The following is a 19685-nucleotide window of genomic DNA, read 5'->3' on the forward strand; positions in this document are numbered from 1 at the left end:
AACAGTGATCTCCAAGCTCAGAACCATTCACTAGAATAAATATTATTTCCAGCTTGCATTAAAAATTGGTGTGCCTCAAGTTTGTCACTCAGAATTAGGCTTTCTTTGAAAAATCTTCATAAGTCTTTAGCACATGTAAGTGACACACCTTGTGTTTCTTGTGTTCCTAGAGGGTATTCATATTCTTGAGACACCAAAGGCTTGGCAAATCTACAAATATACTAATTCAGAAGTTCAAACACATTTTAATCAGGACGGCAAAAGAGCCTCTGGCTTACAAGAACAGCATCTGGCTCCATAGTTCCCATAATTACATTTTAAGTTCAAACCTACACATCAGATGCATCTCCTCTTGTACAGCAGGAGTTGTTGCCAACTGACTGACTACAGCAGATCAGGCAGTTTTACCAGATGAAGTTTTCTTGGTAAGAAATGGACAGCTGACAGTCCTGAAGGTTTAGTTGAGGGGCCTACATGCAATTGCAACGAGGAAGGTGTTACTATATGTGTTTGCCTGGAAACTAATTAACATTCTATCTACATTCTGAGAGAAAGAGTGTCTGCAAACTTCAAGAAGTTTCCAATAGGGGACATCCCTAGCAGAAAGGACAGAGACTGGCAGAGTTTTGAAAGATTTAATGTGGAAAGTTTTGTAGTTACCTCTTGCACTTTTGTTAAGGGAAAGAAAAGACAGCAGAGGAAATAGACACCTCATCTCCTGATAAGGATGAGAAATCCCCTTTCTCCCTTATCTCCTGAGAAGTAGGCAAAACTGCATAGAACATGATTCATTTTGTGATAAAGCAAGAGGCTGTACATGCCAATTTAAATGCCAAGAGAAGAAATTCTTTTCCATCTAAATGCTTTAGTTCAAAAAAAGTAATACTAAATTTAGTATCAGGGCCAGGACCTTCATTCAAGATAACACACTAATCTAAGGTTCAAGTCCAGGTGTTTTCAACATCAAAGAGGCAGAGGGAAGGCGTGGACTCAATAACTGTCAAATATAGAGAAAAAAAAATCTTCAGCTCTGCTGCCATGCTTAAGCTGTTCTGAAGCAAGGAAAAAAGCTTGAAAATGTTAGAGGGTGGCCACAGCTCCTCTAATTTTGCTAATGTTCAGTGAGTAACCTCTATATGGTTCAGATCAACAGGCAAAGGTTAGCTGGCTTTGGCTCTGAACACCCAACCAGGCAGCACGTGTTGTTTTCATGGCTGCAAATAACACAGGACCACCTGCGGGACTGCACAGGATAGAGCACTGCCAGCCTTTTCCAGCCACATTTTGCTGAGCTAAGGAAGTTAAATTCTACCAGTTTATTCTTGTGTGACAGACCTCATACTTCACATATCTTAGGAATAATTTCTCCTACACAGAAATCTTTCCTGTTTCAAAGCCTGTTGTGAGATCCATAACACTCTTTCCCCAGTAGCTTTACCAAGGCTTCAAATGATGGCACCAATTCTTGTCTTCCTATCTCAAGAAAAATATGTTTCCATTTTAAGAGCTTCCAGCTTCACCAGAAATTCCTGTCAACATGTATCTCTACCTTTTAAATTACGGAATGTCATCCTGTCTATGTTACTCCAAAATTATGCATTTTTTCATTAAGATAACCTAATCGCCCGGCTTTTTGGTATCTTCACACTATTATTTTGTGCCAAGAAATAGCTTGATAATAAGCTTGAGATTAGAAGTAATCCTTCCAGAATTCACAAGCCTTCGTGTATTCAGTTCAACTTTTATCTAGATTGCAGTAATTTCAATTTTTGTGCACTCATTTTCCAATCTCTCATGAAGATTAGTATAGTAAAATAACAAGAGAACCATCATCACCTAAAAGTTTGTACCAATAGATATATAACATATTCCAAAGTTGTCATATAATTACTAGTATTTATCCTCAAAGAGACCAGATGCCTAACAAAGCCTAGTAGATGAAGATTCCCAGAGGCATAAATTGCAATTAAACACCTCTCATTAACTTTCAAGTTCCTAATTATGAGGGGTATGTTCCAATGAAATGCAGAGAATGTTACAGCTGCTTCACTGCTGTTATTACTAATTGGATACACATAACTAAGATCCCAATTAAGCAAAACTCTTAATCCTGTGCTTAAATCCTCTCCATTTAAGCATGCTCTTAATTTTAAGGAAATGCTTTGCTTCATTGATTTGTAATGACCTAATTAAAACAGTAGGACTTTGTCCCCATCATTAAAGGTGACATTTTGTTTATACAATTTAATTCCTCTTGATTTTCTGCACAGGACATAATAACATTTATAGAATAATAATCTTTTTCCTCTAGGTAACACAAAGTGAGAACATCCTTGGATATTACATTAACGTGGAAAGAACACCCAACAGTTGCAGGGATTCACCAAATCGCCTCTTTCTAAAGGACAGAAAAGTTCTTCTGAATCTCTCCATGGCTTATTACACAGTTAATATTTCCGCCTATAACAAAGCAGGAGAGTCTCCACAAGCCATCTATGTTGTTCCAGATTTCTATGCAAGAGGTACTTACCTTTTAATTTGCTTATTAGAGCCATGAAGAAGTTTTATGAGCCATCTCTAGGCTAGCATTTGACAATCTTTGATATAGGGTTAATCGTTGTCTTAAATATTTACCAGGCTGATACAGGGTGTTTCAAAAAGATGGGCCAAATTTCAAAGCAGTGGTCATTTCAAATTGGGTATATCTTTTTGAAACACCTTGTATTTTGCATAGTGAGAGTCAGTATTGTTTCTTAAGAATGGATTTCAATATAAGTTAACTGCCAGACTAGGAAATTTAACATTCTCTTTAGCACTTCTTGTATTCTCCAGCCAGAGATATAACTATGTGCCAGATATACCTATCAAAAGGGATTACAGAGTGTACTCGAAGTTAGGAGATGCCAGCAGTTTAAATGAAGTTCACAGAATTATGTTCAAATCTAAATCTAAGTTTTTTGAGCTAACTAACTATTAAGAGACCAGCTACTAACCTTTATTTCAGTATTGCTCCTACTGCCACCTGTGACAAAGAATAGATAGAATGTACATGTCATATTCCAATGAATACATAAGACTTTGTGATGCCTAAATACACATTTTTCAGTTAAACAATACATCTATTTAACAATGTTTTTCTTCTAAGCTAATTTCATTTGCTATAATCTTGAACTATAGTTCTTGCAATATAAGAAAAATCTGTCTTCCGAAGATTTTTTTTTAAATAAAGTGGAAGCATGCACAAGTAAACAAGTGTGCAAGTACCCTTATTGATCTCCAGACAGATGCAACTAATTTGTTTTCCAGGATGTTCTGACATACTCCCATCATTTTGTTCTTCTTTGGCCTGCAAAGACTTAACAATTTTGTTTTGCCCTTACATTTGACTGCTTTAGCTCTCTTCTGATGAAATACATACTACTGCCTCAAGCCATCTTTTGACTGACAGCTACTTGTTTGCTGAACCTCTCAAACTGTTTTTCTTGGCTCTGTCCAGACACCTGTTTCAGATTTGGTTGTGCTTCTATGCAGGTTCTCTCTATCTATCATGAATTAACAGGAAGACACTTGCCTTAAGTGTGATCACAAAATAAATTCCTTCTCACAGGCACAACTTTTCCTCAGCTAGTCTGCCACAACATCCACTTCTTACCCCAAGATGACATGTTGCTTTTCTCGTTGCTTAGTTTCAGTCAGGTCTGACTTTAAAAAAGTCAACATGTTTAAGATCCTTACAAAAAATGCAGAGTATATGAAATGACATAGCTATAATCCATAATTAGCCTCTTCTCCTTGCCCAGGTAAGCACTATCTTGTAGCTGCTCTATGTAGAGCAGTTAATAGCAGCTCATGGGAGGTTATTTATTATAGCAGCCTCAGGCTTCCTCTTCCCAAGGCTTGGAACAGATATTTCCCCTTTTTTGATTGTGGGAAATTAAAGGTCATGAATATCAGTTAACACTGAAGCTCCTATAGACTGTTGCAAAGTACTTAGATGCTAAGTTTCCGTTATTGACACAGTAGTGTAAACCTTATCATATACTGGTCACTTGCAATGATAACAACTTAGTGAATGATCTTCAAAAAAGAGCAAAAGAGAGAAAGCAAGTGAGAAAATTGCTTTCCTGTTTATTGATCTCTAATGGTATATTTATTCACAGACTTGCCTGGCCAAATCCATGTCAAAAAACAGGGAACTGATGCAGTTGTCACCTGGATTCCAGAATACAATCCAAAATGTTTTGTGGTTGACTGGGGCACTGGTAAAGAGGATATGCGCATGAAAATAATAACTACAGCCACTGGAAACTTCACGTTAGGTAACAGCAACCACTGCATCTACTTTACAGGGGTACCATTTCACTTATTGGTTATTTTTTGATGGGGTAGGATTTTCATCCTGTTTTTAAGAACAAACTGAAGATCCAGATAAATGCAACTCTTATCTTTGTCCAGTGCTGATCTAACTTTTAGCAACACCAAGGCACATAAAAAGCGGAGTTTTCAGTAGGATGCCTCTGGTCAGAATTGAGCAAGAAATGCAGTTAAGCTGCTCTTGCTGGTATGATATATCTCCTTTCCCACATTCCAAGCAGACCTGTACACTACTGGCTTTTGAAAAAAAAAAACCTTTCTCTTGTCCCTAGGTAAACTAGTATAAACTCCTCTTCTACAGTCTCCCTTATATTACTGATTTATCTCAATGGCTGTCCTTCTCAAAGCCTAAGTTCTCAACTTCAGTATTCTGCTTACCACGCTAGGCATGATGAGCTGCAGCCAGGGATAACTTTACAGGGGAGTCATCAAAAATCTTGATTAAAATAATCAAAGTGACTCTTGCAAAGGCCATTCAGGACTGGGTTTTCTGTAGAGAGCATTTACCTTTCAAGTTCTATACATTAATGCACTGATTTCCTTGGTCCTTCTGCAACATCTGCACTGCCACATTACATCTAGTTGTTTTGCTTGGTTTTAAATATGCTAGCTAAGGGGGAAATATCTGTCCTTGAACTAAGGTATCTACAGCCATTTTAGTGCCCTACTTCAGCAGCTCAGGCTTTCCAGAAGGATACTATAAGCAGACCTGTCATCTTTTAAAAGTAAACTTGTGTTATATCTGGTTCTGTTTTTGAAATAGTTTGTATTAAGTGTCTTGAGACACTGAAGAAGGATGCACGTATTTTGTACTCAGCGTAAAGCACTGTAAACTTATACTATGCTTTGAGACTCAGAAAGTAAGAACTACACAGGAAAGCTATAAAATTGTCTATCCTCCCCTTCTTTATAATTCATAACTTTTCATTATACCCTGATGTACGTTTATTTGTTTTCCAGACAATTTTCAGCCATATAAGTTGTACAAAATAATGGTACATGCAACTGATGTGTGTCAATGTGAAAATTTCACAAGGCATGAAAAGACTTTTGGAGTGACCCACTTTTACTCAGTTGAAGGAGGTATACCTCCCTTTTATATAACCTCATCCCTTATATTTCTTCTCATTTCCTATCTGCAGCAATAGAAGAAATCCTATACAAAGTTTCTTTTCCAGGTGACTTAACAGCATTCTCCAGTTAGCATTGCCTTTGGTCCTAGCAGTTATTCCCTGGCAGTGTATGACCTGAATGTTTTTCTTTACTGACAGGTCCACAGAAATGTTATTATTACACATGACATCGCCAAAATAACAGAAAGAGAGTCTCAGAGCTACTTTATGTAGTTCAAATTTCACTGTGGCCAAACTCACACTTTCCAATCCTAATTTGGTAGTGTCTTCATTGCAAGATGAAATGAGTACAGATGTGGCTATTGGAGCAAAAGTGTTTGTAATGAATCAGTCACAATTTCTACCTACTTCATTATTGCTTAAGATGAAGTTTTTCCACTCTGTGGGATTTCTACTTTCTCTTCCACCCTTTATGTTATATTTATGACAGCTAGAATCCCACCAGGAGCTCTATAGTAAGCAGCTAGATTTCAGTCCTTTATGTCTATTGCGTAAGTATTGATGCAGAACTGAAATTATCCAATTACTAAGTTCCTAGGACGGGTCCTGCTAATGTGACAATTCTGAATATCACAAAACATTCTGCATTTGTGAAGTGGACCAAAATAGCTGCCAAAGACTGTTTGGGCTTTCTCCAGGGATACAGGATCACCTACACAGATTCATCGAGGAAAAAATCTCTGAGTAAGTCACCATTGCTTAGAACAGAGCAGCAGCTCAGATCCACAACAGAAGAGCTTCCTACAGACCATTCAGTGCTTTTGCAGCACCTATTGGGTTACTTATATTTCTGTGGGAATTGAGTGCACTCAAGGGTCAGTTCCTGGTGAGAGTTTTAATGTTTTAGATCAGGGGCGTCAAACTCATTTTCACTGGGGTCCACATCAGCCTCGCAGTTGCCTTAAAAGGGCTGAATGTAATTTTAGGACTGCATAAATGTAGGAGTGAAAATGCGTTTGACACCCCTGCTCTAGATTATTCTGTGAATACCTAGGATTTTTTAGATATAGTCTCAAATTAAATATTGTTAATGAAATATTTTCTTAAAACTTACAGTTCGAAGACTAGTGCAGAATTTTCTAGTAACACTGAAAACAGGATTTACTCTCTCAGTATCTCTGAGGTATTAAGATTTCAGTCACAATACTTTTATGTTTCATTGCAACTCAGCCAAGTTTGACTCTGAGAATTTCTATAAGACTTAAGAAATCATACATTTATTTCTTGAACTCAATTAGCAGGAAATACACTTTGTATTTCTTACCTGTTTTCAAAGACACTTATTACTTTCATTTTTAGAAACGTTTTCTTAAATTGATGGCTTTTGTGTTTGAGTAAAAAGCATGAAATTTCAATACATTGAAATAAATGGCTGTGAGCTCAAACTACTTGACTTTCAAAAAAAAAAACCTCCAAATATTTATTTTGACAAACATTTTTCTTCTGGTCTGCAGTGGAAAGTCTTCTTGCCATAAGTAATAATACATTAACTTTGCATATATTGACTTTCAAATAAAATTAAAGACCTGCTGTGGAAGACAAATAGTACCTAGGACCCAACAAAAGAGAACAGCAAGGGTTTGAGGATTCAGGTTGGCCCATGCCTTTACAGGACCATAAAAAGTAACAAAAGGTAAAAGCACACAGCCTTAGCAGGATGTTTGGCACCATCTTCAGTGGGGCTCTGTTCCACCCCTTTTGTCCATCGGAAAACACAAGAGGAGACACAAGTCGAGTGTCCGGGACTGAACTTTGTTTTTTGCCTCTGCCCCAATCATTCAATACAACAGTGACACAGTACTCCATTGCCATGTTTTCCAGGCAGGAAGAAAAGTTTTATTGGAGAATTTGGGGGAAGGAAGCCTGTAGGCTACAGCACCATTTCCACTTCGACAAAGATCTTATATTCACAGTGGCAAACTTGTAAAGTAATTTCTGCCCTGTTAAAGGCATACTACAGCATCCTTGATTGAATTATTCTGGCCAGGGGGAGGGTCGATGCACCATCAGAAAATAAAGGTTGAGCTAAAAGCCTTTCAAAGTAGGAGAAGCACAATGTGCAGCCCTTTTTTTTTCATTTCCTTTTTTTTTTTTATTCCACTCAACAGTGAGTAATAGCACTGGTATTAATTGAGGTGAATAACTGCTGAATACTGTAGCAAGAGTAAAGCATGTGCTAGGGTCTAGCTCTTACACCAACTGTTACAGCCAAAATGAAAGCCACTCTTCAGCACATTAGGTGTGTTTTACTGTATTGCAGTATAAACAGCCTTCTGCAGTCACCACCTACACATCCTTGGTATGGTAAAAGCTCATGCTTTTTACCTGTGGATTTAAAATGTACATAAATATTTTTGGGAAATCTTGTACCCATTCAAAGAACACCTGCACAGCGTGGCTTCCCCCAGGTGTGGATTAGGGCACAGAAATTTTGCTATTTTCCCAGTCAGTTACACTGACATACTCAGCCATCAGAGTTCATCTAATCGTCTCCTCCCCCAACCCCTCTTGCATTTCAGCTGTTACTGTCAATTCTTCTACCACAAGTTACCATCTTACTAGACTGAAGGCAAAAACCATGTACCGTGTGCAGATTTCAGGATTCACTAATGCTGGTGAAGGACCTCGGACTCTTTCACAACCTTTCAGCACTCCGAAATATGGTACTGTGGCAGCTCTATGCATCAGTGTAAACCCAGCATCAGTCCTTCCTTTATGCACTATGTATGACATTATTCTCTACCCTTTCCTGCTTTTCGAAGAGTAATAAAGTGCTTGTGCACAAAATTTATTATTTAATCCTTAGTTACTGATAGCAAACACTTAAAATTTTTCCTTTGTTAGACCTAAACTATGCACCACAGAACAACTCTGCCTGTATTCCATTACCTGACATGCAGGGAAGACTTTATTCATTGCTGATTCCTGACACAGATTTCAGCAGTTTAAGTATGCTGCCTGTGACTAGTTAAGTTCAGTAGCCTCTGCTGTTGGCAAAATGCTGAGCAATCATGTTTCCAGTTACAGCACTGAGCTATTAACTGTTAAAAAAAATAAAAAAATAAAAAAAATAAAAAAGAGGTTTTCTAAATAAAAAAAAAAAAAAAAAAACAACAGACTAAGATAGTATCAGCCACAGGAAAATAACCTGTGAAATTCAGAGACCAAAGTATGCGAATGGCTTCTCCTCACAGCAGCTTTTTCGTACTAAGTGAAAGAGGTATAAACATGAATAACTGAATGGTCACAAGTGTGAAGCTGAAAGAAAAGTTAAAGAAACTTAAAATCTTCCTTGAAATCAACAGGTTGTCCACATCTTCCTCCCCCTCCCCAAAATCCTTTCTCCTGTCAACACAAGAAATTAAAGTGTTTCCACTGGAGATTTTCTGGAGGAGTCTATATCATTCATTCTACTAAACATATATTTGGGCAGGATTCAATCTTCAGAAAAATAACAAAAATGTAGGGTTAACTTAATACAACATTTTAAAAATTCAAGAGATTATATTGAATTTAAACATTACATTTACTATTTTCCCCCTCCCCAACATTTCACAGGTTACTTAATCCATTAAAAGAACTTCAGGTTTCTTTTTCATAAAAGCTTTTCAGCAACAAAGCAATTTGCAGCTGTTCAAATATCTTTTAAAGCAAAATTAAAATAGCTGTTCAATTTTTAATGAAAGATATTTTTATTGGTGGGTGGGAAGGAAAAGAAAAAGTAAGCAATCTTTTTGCAGGTATGGTGTGTCATTATCTGCAACACAATCATGTACTGACCATGCTTTTGTGGTGCTATTTTGAAACGTTTGATTTAGCTATCTGTAAAGAACACCTCAACCCTGACCCACTCGTCACATCACAGGCTGCTGGGGTTCCTGTGTTAGCAGCACTGCTCTCTCTGCCTGAGCACTTTATTAACCTTCATTAACCTTTCAAGCACTTTATCTCCTTAAGGGGGCTGGGGTGGTGGTGGGAAGTATCTCAAGGAGATACTAATGTAAGCAATAGGAGATGCAGGTCTGCCACAAGAGTTGACAAATGGCTGATTATGGGTAAAATTGTCTTAGTGTGGCTAACAGGTGTAGCATGGCACCTACCAGATACAGAAACTGTATTATTGTTATCAGGACAAGGTGAGATCTCAAAAAAAAAAAGTCCCAAACCCTACTAGTAAAACCTGAAACAGACTAAAAGCCCCTTTCATGCAAGTGGTTTCTTATAAATTCAGAACATGTGTAAAGCTTGACTTGACTTTTGTTTAAAATATTTTTCTTGCAGAAGCAATATAGCCTTCCTATACTTGATACCACAAGTCTGATTCAATCTCTGTTTCCCATCAGATAAAGGAGAATTTGAAGGCTTTGTGACTGGTCTTTGCTTCAGCATGCTCTTCATTCTGGTTTTTGCACCTCTCACTTGTTCTCTGGCACTTAAAAGGTAAGAAGTTAATATTATCTGAAGTTGCTAGCAGGCCTTCTGTTTTGCTTAACCCTGAGTTTCATAGCACTGGGCCTTTTTTGTCACTAAAAGCAACACTACTTAAAAAAGACACAACACAAAAGCCACCCCACTCATTTACACAGTGAGAGCAATCACAATCCACTACAAGCTGATTAAAGTAGTTCATCGAAAGTCTATAATCTTTTGCCTTTTCTACAATTACCTGACTACCTCCTGTTTAAAACACCCTTGAAAGGGACAAGGACCATTTCTCACAGTGGAAAATAGGTTATGCATATGGAAAAAGCATGCATTTGATTTTTCGCTCTTTCATTCCAAAGGGATATTCATGTCTGTTTTATTGAAATACAAAAATAAATTCCAGCAGTATACACAAATTGATGTTGCCATCTAAGCAGTTTCCTACAAGTGCATTTGGATTTTAACTGTATAAACTACACGCACATAGTGGGAAGAAGTAATGGATGGACGAGTAGGACAAAGAGAAAACAACAAATATGCCTGTAAGATATGGGTGAGGTTTTCTCATTGTAGCAGAAATTGTTTTCTATAGTAATAATGTACACACCACTCAAATTAATTTGAGGTACAATATTAGAGGCATACAATATCACTAAAAGAAAAATGGCTTCCATAGTAATGGGCTGTAATATTAATTTTCTGACAAACCCAGTTGCATACAGCCATTCATATTATTTTGATGTCCTAGAACACCACCCCCTCTTTTTCTCCTTTTTGCCTCAGAAGCTGAAAGCCCAGCTGCTAAAGGACAGAAGAGACAGAATGTACAACTCGTGGCTTGAAAGCCATATAGCGTGGGGTAGCTCACTTTAGCTTATGCATCAGGCTATACTCCTGCCCTTGCCATTGGGAAACAGGTGACACTCTGCATTAAGTCTCCTGGGCACTTTCATCTTCAGATTTTACTTCAAGTTGCACTGTATCTGATCCAACCTTTTTGACAAGAACTTCTGAGACCTGGTCGGAAGTTTTGATGCAGAACAAACTTTGCTGTCTTAAACATAAGGTCTTCTTTCCCATTAGGAAATAATTTTTAGAAAACTGAAAAAACAGCACACAGAAGACTGGTGTAGCACTACAGAGTAGCAATTAAGTATGTAGTAGTAATGAAGACCTGGAACTGAGGTGAAGGGTCCCAAGGATTCTCTCATCTCAGCTGCCTGCTTGATTTGTAAAAAAGCACTCACCAGCCAGCCAAGCACTCATCTTCACAGGATCAACAAGGAGATCCAGTAATCCTTCAACCTCAGGCTTTACCTCAATTCACAGTCTAAACCGAAGCAAAGTACTTTGCAGTTAATAATGTATAGATTTGTTTTGAAAACCAGACAACAGTGAAGCCAACACTAAAGCAGGCTGACGGGCTACAGAGCTTCCCACAGTCTCTCACAGCTGTCTTGAGTTTTTTTCCTATGGAGGTGAGTCATTCCACAAAGCTCTCAGCAGGGTGCTGTGAGACCAGCTGCTGACCGTAAGGTGATCAGCTCAAAAATGCTGAGAGATGGTCTCCCTCCACTCACACAGGAGCCGGTGATAAGCAGTCAGCAGTGACTGATGCCAGTGGGATCCATCAGCTCAGCAGAAATGCCTTCTGAAATTCCCATCCCACCCTACTGCTGCCCTTCTGCTGGGAAATCACAGCTGGGCTCTGCCAGCCTGGGGCCAGCACCAGCATACCAGGGTGGTGGGAGTGATAGGCAGGCTGCCATTACAGCTCCTCCTCTTGGGAAGGGCCAGGGAGGACAATGCCTGAGGTGGTGCCCACGGCGCGGGTGACCCAGGGAGGCTGGAGACCATAGTAGTTTGTGGTCAGCTTTGTTGTTTCCAAGCCCCTGGGTGCAAGGAAGGTGCTTGAAAGAAAGGGTTGAAACCCATTTGAACAGATCGATTGGTAAACTCAGCTCTACTGTACAAATCCCTTCCTCTACAGCAGAAGGAACTGGTGTGAGTTTTTAGTAAAGGTGTGTTTAGGTTCATGTTAGGTGAAACAGTGAGATACCATATGTAATAGCTCCCAGAAAGAGCCAAACTCAAAACAGTCAGGGTAGAGCAGGAGCCATGTTGTCCCACCTCTTCTAGTCTGTGAATCCCAGGCAGACCTTCTTCCAGGCCACCAGTGTCATGGCACAGAAGCTAAAAACAGCAATAGCTTGCTCTTAGAGAGAAAGTAAACTTCTAAGTAGAATCATAGAATCATTTTGGTTGAAAAAGACCCTCAGGATCACCAAGTCCCACCATAACCTAACTCTAGCACTAAACCATGTCCATAAGAACCTTGTCTAAACACCTTTTAAACACCTCCAGGGATAGTGACTCCACCACTTCCCTGGGCAGCCTGTTCCAATGCCTGACAACCCTCTCCAGGAAGAATTTTTTCCTCATAACCAATCTAAACCTGCCCTGGCACAACTTGAGGCCATTTCCTCTTGTTCTCTCACTTGCTACTTGGGAGACCAACACCCTCCATGCTACAACCTCCTTTCAGGTAGTTGTAGACAGTGATAAGGTCTCCCCTCAGCCTCCTTTTCTCCAGGCTGAACAGCCCCAGTTCCCTCAGCTGCTCCTCATCAAACTTGTGCTCCAGACCCCTCACCAGCCTCATTGCCCTTCTCTGAACTCTTTCCAGCACCTCAATGTCTTTCTTATTATGAGGGGCCCAAAACTGAACACAGGATTCAAGCTGGTGCCTCACCAGTGCTGAGTACAGGGGGACCGTTACTTCTCTAGTCCAGCTGGCCACACTATTCCTAAGAAGCTCAGGAGCAAATACTTACTAAAAAAACCTTCCTCCTACATGTCCAAGAGTTCTCCAGGAAGACAGAGGTTTTATGGAAATAATAACTGATTAGGAATATACAGTGATTATACATATAGAAAGAGACAATATTACCAGCTCCTTTGTTCTTAAACAAAAATGCTAATTGGCACTAACTCAGCATTTCAGTATAGACTACCAAGTTTGATCTTCAGTTTTTATTAATAATTGGCATTATGTTTAATAGTCATTGTAGAATGTTTCATCTGATGGTGTCATGTCTTGCCCTCAGGTATCAGTTGAGGGGAGAAGTGACTCAGGTTCATGGGTCCCCTTTGATTGGAAAAAAGTACACACAGTACTTAAGGTCTGCAGACAAAAGGCTTTTATTTTGCAGCTTGGCCCGAATGGTATATGATTTGGTGGCAGGAGGATTTACATTATTGTAAGTTAGATTGATAAACATTAAAAGTTTGTGGCATATGCAGGGTTGTAAATCTTGTGTTACTATGTTACTTATAAAAGGGAAAGCAAAAAAGGTAGAAGTATGGGAAAGAAAGAAAAGAGAGAGAAAGATTTCACCATCCTCATGGCTCCACTTTATGTGTGATGGAGTTCGCAGTCTCGGGCCCAGCGATGTGCGGCGTCCTCTGGTGTCTTGTTCAGTTCATGTGGTGAGATTGGTGGGCAGAGTGGTCCTTGGGACGGCGGGTGTGCGCCACCAGTGCTTGCACAAGGTGGGCCTTTATAGCCTCTGGGTTGCCTGCTTGCATAACCTTTGGTCTTTTGTGGAGGTTTTATTGTGAAAGAGAGAAAAGTCTGGCGGGAAGGGGTGATGGTGAAAGATTGACAAGCATTGGGCCATGTTGAAGGGTCTCAGCTTTTTGCTTTGTGCCATGCTGGGCAGATGAGAAGGTGGAGCTGTGTGCCCTCTGGCATGTCCTCCACCTTCTGCATCAGCTAGCCGGCCTGGGCTGTGTCTCCTTAGGTAGTCGTTGATATGTAAATCACAGTTCACCCTGTACTTAATTTATCATCTGCTGTGGCTGGATGAACTGGTTTTGCAACAATGTTTCAGCCATTATCCTTATCAGTACATGACAGATGGTCATGAAAATACCAATAAAATGTTATGTATTAACATAAATGTTAGTTAATGTAAATGCATAGGAAATGTCAGTCATTTAACCTGACAATAAATTCATAATATTTCTTACAGGCTGAAAATAAAATGCTGGCCCAGCGTACCGAGTCCAAGAAACAGCAGCGCACTCCAAGATATGGCAAGTACTTCTCTGATTGTGTGAAAAAATACGCAGGGGCAATCTTTCCTACTGATTAATCAGTAACGCTAGTTACTAGTCTTGTCACACTTCACCTTAATAAGTGTCTAATACCAACAGCTGGGAAGCTAGGATAATATTAGAAATATAGGATGGGGAAGGTTGGTATTTAGCCAGAGTCTGTATGCACTTTTTACTTTCATAAAGGTTCTCAGAATTTTTGAGAATACTACAGAACATATTTAAAGGTATGGTAGTTAAAAAAAAACAAAGCAAAGTTGAATGGGGGAGATGGAGTCTAAAACGAAAAATGCAGGGTTTATATCCAGTCAGTTTTCACTTACTGGAACCGATTATTAAGTACAAGTTACTCAAAATACAAAGTAATGCATTGTGGCATAATTCCACAGAAGTGTCACGAAGGAAGCCATGTATACGGTGTTCTCTGAAATCCGCTCCTCACGCCTCAGTCTCTCTCTGCCTCCAGAGCAACCTCGGGGCTGCGGCTGCCCAGCTGGCGGCTGGGAGGAGCACCTACCAGTCAACAGGCACCAAGGTGCAGCAGCACATTCAAATCTTGACCACGGCCTGTATGCTTTGGTTATGATACCTGAATTTCAGGACTGAAGAAGCTGCTGGAGACCATGTTATTCGTCTCCACATATTAGTGGACTTGCATCTTACTTACCTCCACCCTTTTAAACAAGTTTCTACTCTAGTTGACACTTGATACTACAAGTTCTTCCTCTAGGACACCTTGGTTTATCTCCCAAGTCTCAGACCACCAAATATTACATTCTTGGAGCAGAAACTTCTACAGCTTTCCTTTTTAAATATCTTTTATTTTTGTGGCAAACCTGAATTTAATTTGACGTCTGTAGATCTAGTTTCTCAGGCTAACTTGTGAGCTTTAACAAAACAGACTTTATTTATGTAGCCAAAGATGAGGCAGAAGCTGAAAGGTATCTGGAAGCCAGACACTGGCCAAACCTAGGACACTGAATGAAATAATCAGCAACAAATTTTCAGAAGACCCTGACAGACTGCCGGTAATCAAAGGTTTTGCTGAACATCAGCATTGCTTCCTTGAACAGAACAAGTATCAACTTTCATACTCCAGATCAAGAATTCCTTGCTTGCTCTATACCTTTTTTCCACCTAAACATAGATAAAGAATTGGTGAGCTCAGAGGTAGCATCAGACAGTGATTGTGCCAAAGTCAGATAATGCTGAACAAGGGAGGATCAGATGTACAGAAGTACAGCTGTACAAAGTCAGAGTTTCAAAAGCGATGCTGTTGGGAGATTGCAGTTTCACTGTTCTGTTCAGTTAAAGAAACTGATCTGCTTACAGGCACTAGGCAACTTCCTTTTGTCAGTGCTGGCATTCAGCTGTTTCTCACTAACCACTCCACTAAAAATTCCACCTAATTCTCTTGCTTCTTCTCCACCATGCACTTAGAAAGTGGAAGATGCATATTCAATAGTTGTTTGAAGTAAGACTTTTCAAAGCCAAAAAATACAATCTGGTATATTCAGCATTTGGGAAGTTTCTTCCTTGAAGAAAGCACAAGATCTCAAGCTGTTTTGATGTAATAATAAGCTTAGGTGGAGCTGAATTGCAGGATAGAAGTTCAGAAAGAAAGGAGTAAGAACTAAAAGCCAAAAACCCCTAATATTTTCAAAGAACAATTTGCCATTGTGAATAAGTGCAGGTGAAATACATTGAGGCTGCATGTTGTAGAAAGGACAAATAGGTTTTATGAACCAGAGTGCCACTTTGACACAAATACTTTAAAATACACCTATTTAAAATGCACTTAAATGTTCCTGCATAGGCAAAGAAACTATAGAGGCAAAGCAACTATAAAAGGAATGAAGCCTGTATTAGCCAAGTCTTGTAGAGAAATACTGTCATGTTGATAATATGGCAGAAACAGAAATAACAGATGTCAGACATGGGTTTTGGGGGAAGCAGAAAAAGCTCTATGTGAGCAGGCAATACAGAAAAGCAGTTACCAGATATATTGCATAGAAGTAATCTGATATTATGAACAGTTCATGAAATGTGGAGAAAGGTATTCCCCAAATGAGCACTGTAAAATGGAGGCAAGGAGTAAATCTTACTATATTCCATATATTTATTATATACGTAAGTTGTTTCAAGACTGAACTGCATCAGGTTAGCTGAGCAATGTTGCAACTCTTGATAGAAACACATACATAGTTCAGACAGGTGGCAAGCGTGTACATTAAATCCAGAGCATTCTTTATTGCAATGTACGATGATACATCCCATGGTTCAAAGCAGCAGGAGAAAGTGGAGGCACTCTCAATGTAGTCAGCACACAGAGGCAAGGAAAATGAGCTACGGAGGCTAAAAAGGCCAGCCAGCCACCCCACCAGCGTCCCGTTCTTCACATTTAGGAAAGGTTCTTCAAAGATGCTGCTGCTTCTCCACCTGTTAGTTCCTCTTTCAGACAGAAGCTCACATACAGCTTATTTTAGATTTGTTATGCATAGAGTTCAGGTTCCTGTTTATAATAAATAAGGTAATGCAGGTACATATCACACAGGTCTTTATTCAACAAAAGGCAAAAGCAGACCCTGCAGAGGTGTCTACTCATCCCACTATTAGAGAAAAATAGGGACATTTTATGTGGGATTGCTCAGATTTCGAACAACAGCATACTCATTTCTGAGTCGGAAAACAAATTATAACGAGAAAAAAAAAACCCAAACAATACACACTTTATCTTGCAAGAGATCCATAACAGTTCAAACAAATTTAGAGCAATTGAGGAAGGGGGGTGGGGGGAGAAAGCTTATAATTTTACCAAACAACATACCAACCTGGACGTAATTTTAAAAATATTATGGCAAAAGTGGGCAAACCCAGAAGAATAATCTAAGTGGAAAAGAAGGATGCTTGGTGTTACAAACGGTTTTCCATTTGATCATCCAGAATTTGCAAAAAAAAATAACAAAACCTATACTTGAATCACAACATGGCATGAAGTTGAATAACAAACTGCTTGCAGCAGCTGGTAGCTACACGTTTTGGGCTGCTGTTCAATTCAAGTTGCTCCTTTTTGTAGTAACACATTTGTTTAACTTTTTGAAGGCTGTGGGTCTCAGAACAGCACATAGAAAAGCCTGCATCTTATCACCACTACATGTTGTCCCAAGCACGTATAAAAGCAAGCAAAACTTTGCTTAAATAATATGGGAGAGGAGAAGATAGTCCCCTGAATCAGGAAAACAAATATTTTCATTCATGTTTCTAAAACCAATGAAGATGAGATAAAATTGATTAGTCAGCCTATTATATAGACAGGACCAGGCTGCCTGTCTCCTAACTTTATTCATTATTTATTTCCATAAATTGCCGATTACACTTGGCAAAAGCATGATACTAAAATTACTGTCTCGTTTTGTTTTGCAGACTAATTGGAAACCTGTTTCAAGGTCACTGCTTCAGGCCCTGTCTGACAATGATACTATCAGCCTTTATGTCATAGAGCATGAGTCAAAGACTTCTTTGAAATTAGACCTCTTTACAGATAGTGGAGAAGACAGCAAGTGTGACACTTACCAGTCAGAAGAACCTAGCAATAATGTAGACGTGAGCCTAAGGCATGAAGGAATCCTTGAAGAAGCAGTTACAAGTGAAGAAGGAACCATTTCCACTACAATACCACTCTTGAGTGACTATACCAGCATGGAGTTCAGCCAGAAAGCCCTGGTGGGTCAGACAGTGAAGTCACCTGCAAGAACTGCTCATCCTCATCTGGAAATGGAACTAAGCAACAAGCCAGCACAAAGGAAAAGTCAGGTTTGGTTTGGTCCCCAAGACTACCTCAAACAAAGCCAGGTAGTATTTTTGCCATCTGGACCAACTTTGATGGGACAAGCCAACTCAAACTGAAGTATCTTCAAAATTTCCAATACCATAAAGTCAAGTTCCAAAAATTCCGATGCTTGAATGAAGCCGTTAGGACAGTATAGGACAGTGAGCTTGTGACAATCCTTCTGCAAGTGTATCCTTCAGTAAGCTTCCTTGACGAACTAGATTGATTATATAATTAGATTAGCTATCTCACCGCAGTTATTCTGTGGAAATTCCTACTGTATTCACACAGGCAAAACTTTCAGGGAACTGTATGAAAAACCTTCCAGTAAGGTACTTCTTGGTAGGTGTCTAGTCCTAGGTGCTCAGGAAGCCATTTCAAGGCTTCCACTCTAAGCACAATATTGTTCTAGTCACCAGGAGAGTTCTCTAATTACTGTGTCAGGTTCAAGACCTGATTTTCAGATCTGATAAGTTTTTCAGTTAAAATTCCATCAAAAGTGTCCACCATTCCAAAGAAAATCTCCAGCTGGCCAAGGCTGACCAAACGAAAGAGAGGAAAGCTTTGAATTTAGGAATAGGAAATTATACTTATCCATCTATGTATAGTGCTTTACATCTTAGATCTTTGCACCTTTATTTATCTTAGATGAATAGTGCCATATAAATGAAGATCATGGTAAGTATCATTGTTACTATTGTTTACTTGCATTAAATTACAGCTCTTTCTTCATACATTTATCTACACAGACATAGAAATCCATTCGTGTTCTGTTCTGAGATGTAGTTGCAGGTACGATTTCACACTGCATGCAGTGATGACATCTGCAAAACAGACTTCAAGAGCTGAATAGATAGTTCAGTTAGTCATCCCTCCAAAGCTTGCACAGAGAAGGAGTTAATTGGAAAACAGGGGATAAAAAGGTCTTCCTTAATATGCTCTCTATGAGACTTCATCACTATCTCCATGATGAGAGGAGTCTGAATTGATTTTCCAGCTTACAACAGCTTCTCACCCATGAACTCTGCAGGCATTAATGGTATGCAGTCATTGTAGAAGACCCAGTTTATTGTTGTCATCTCTAGTTTATGGAGCATGTTATCAAAATCATTTTGCAGAGAAAGACCTTGATCAACTGTGCCATAAGCACCAGAGCTCCTTAGATGGACATCTTTTAAAATTCTCTCATTAAAAGTGAAGGATGATTCACATTCACTCAAATACTTCCCTGCATATTAGGAAATATGAGTTATAGAACACCATGCTTACAAAAAGCTCAAAGAAATTGCATATCCCCCACTTGGCTGATGTAGTTGAGGCCCATAACAAAACCTGGTTTATTTGCTTTCCCTATTTATGCTCATTCTCTTTATTTATAGCTCTCTATGTGTGTTAGGACTGGCAGGAATTAACCTGTATTTCACTGTGGGTTTTGGATTGTTTTTTCTTAGCACTTAAAATGCATTGTTTTGCCACAAAGCAATGTACTGATTATCCCTCACCCTAGCTACCTCTGCTTGTAGAAGGAAGGGGTAACAGGAGCACTGCCCAGACCACCTCAAAGACTTGAGTGGTCTTCAAAATATTTATCTTCATTTTGTTAACTTCCGTCAGGTGACTTTGCCTGATTTGAATTTAGGAGAACACAAATGATCCTGCTATTAGCAGAGCTGTTGCTACTTGCAGGATCTAGTAGAGGGGCTGAAATGAAAAGCTGTTCTGGAAAATAAAGTCCTCAAATGATATATAATTATTATCAAATAGTCATGTGAACACAGCCTAATTTATCCATTTTCAAAATATAA

The 19685-nt window shown here is 39.2% G+C and overlaps 1 protein-coding gene across 3 annotated transcripts in view; it reads left to right on the forward strand.

Moving 5' to 3' along the window:
* LOC106145772 (interleukin-31 receptor subunit alpha-like) overlaps positions 1-18608 on the forward strand; it is a 32928-nt gene extending 14320 nt beyond the window's left edge. For 2 of the 3 annotated variants that reach the window (XM_013368151.3, XM_065047440.1), the window contains 8 exons: positions 2312-2522; positions 4161-4319; positions 5335-5457; positions 6039-6191; positions 8027-8170; positions 9851-9947; positions 13967-14030; positions 17475-18608. In XM_013368151.3, the coding sequence (XP_013223605.3) occupies positions 2312-2522; positions 4161-4319; positions 5335-5457; positions 6039-6191; positions 8027-8170; positions 9851-9947; positions 13967-14030; positions 17475-17957 (1434 nt within the window). In that variant the 3' untranslated portion in view covers positions 17958-18608. The remainder of the gene's footprint in view (positions 1-2311; positions 2523-4160; positions 4320-5334; positions 5458-6038; positions 6192-8026; positions 8171-9850; positions 9948-13966; positions 14031-17474) is intronic. The other variant, XM_065047439.1, reaches the window with a different exon arrangement.
* Positions 18609-19685: the final 1077 nt, after the last annotated feature.

Source organism: Columba livia, chromosome Z, assembly GCF_036013475.1.
Source record: "Columba livia isolate bColLiv1 breed racing homer chromosome Z, bColLiv1.pat.W.v2, whole genome shotgun sequence".
Lineage (NCBI taxonomy): Eukaryota > Metazoa > Chordata > Aves > Columbiformes > Columbidae > Columba > Columba livia.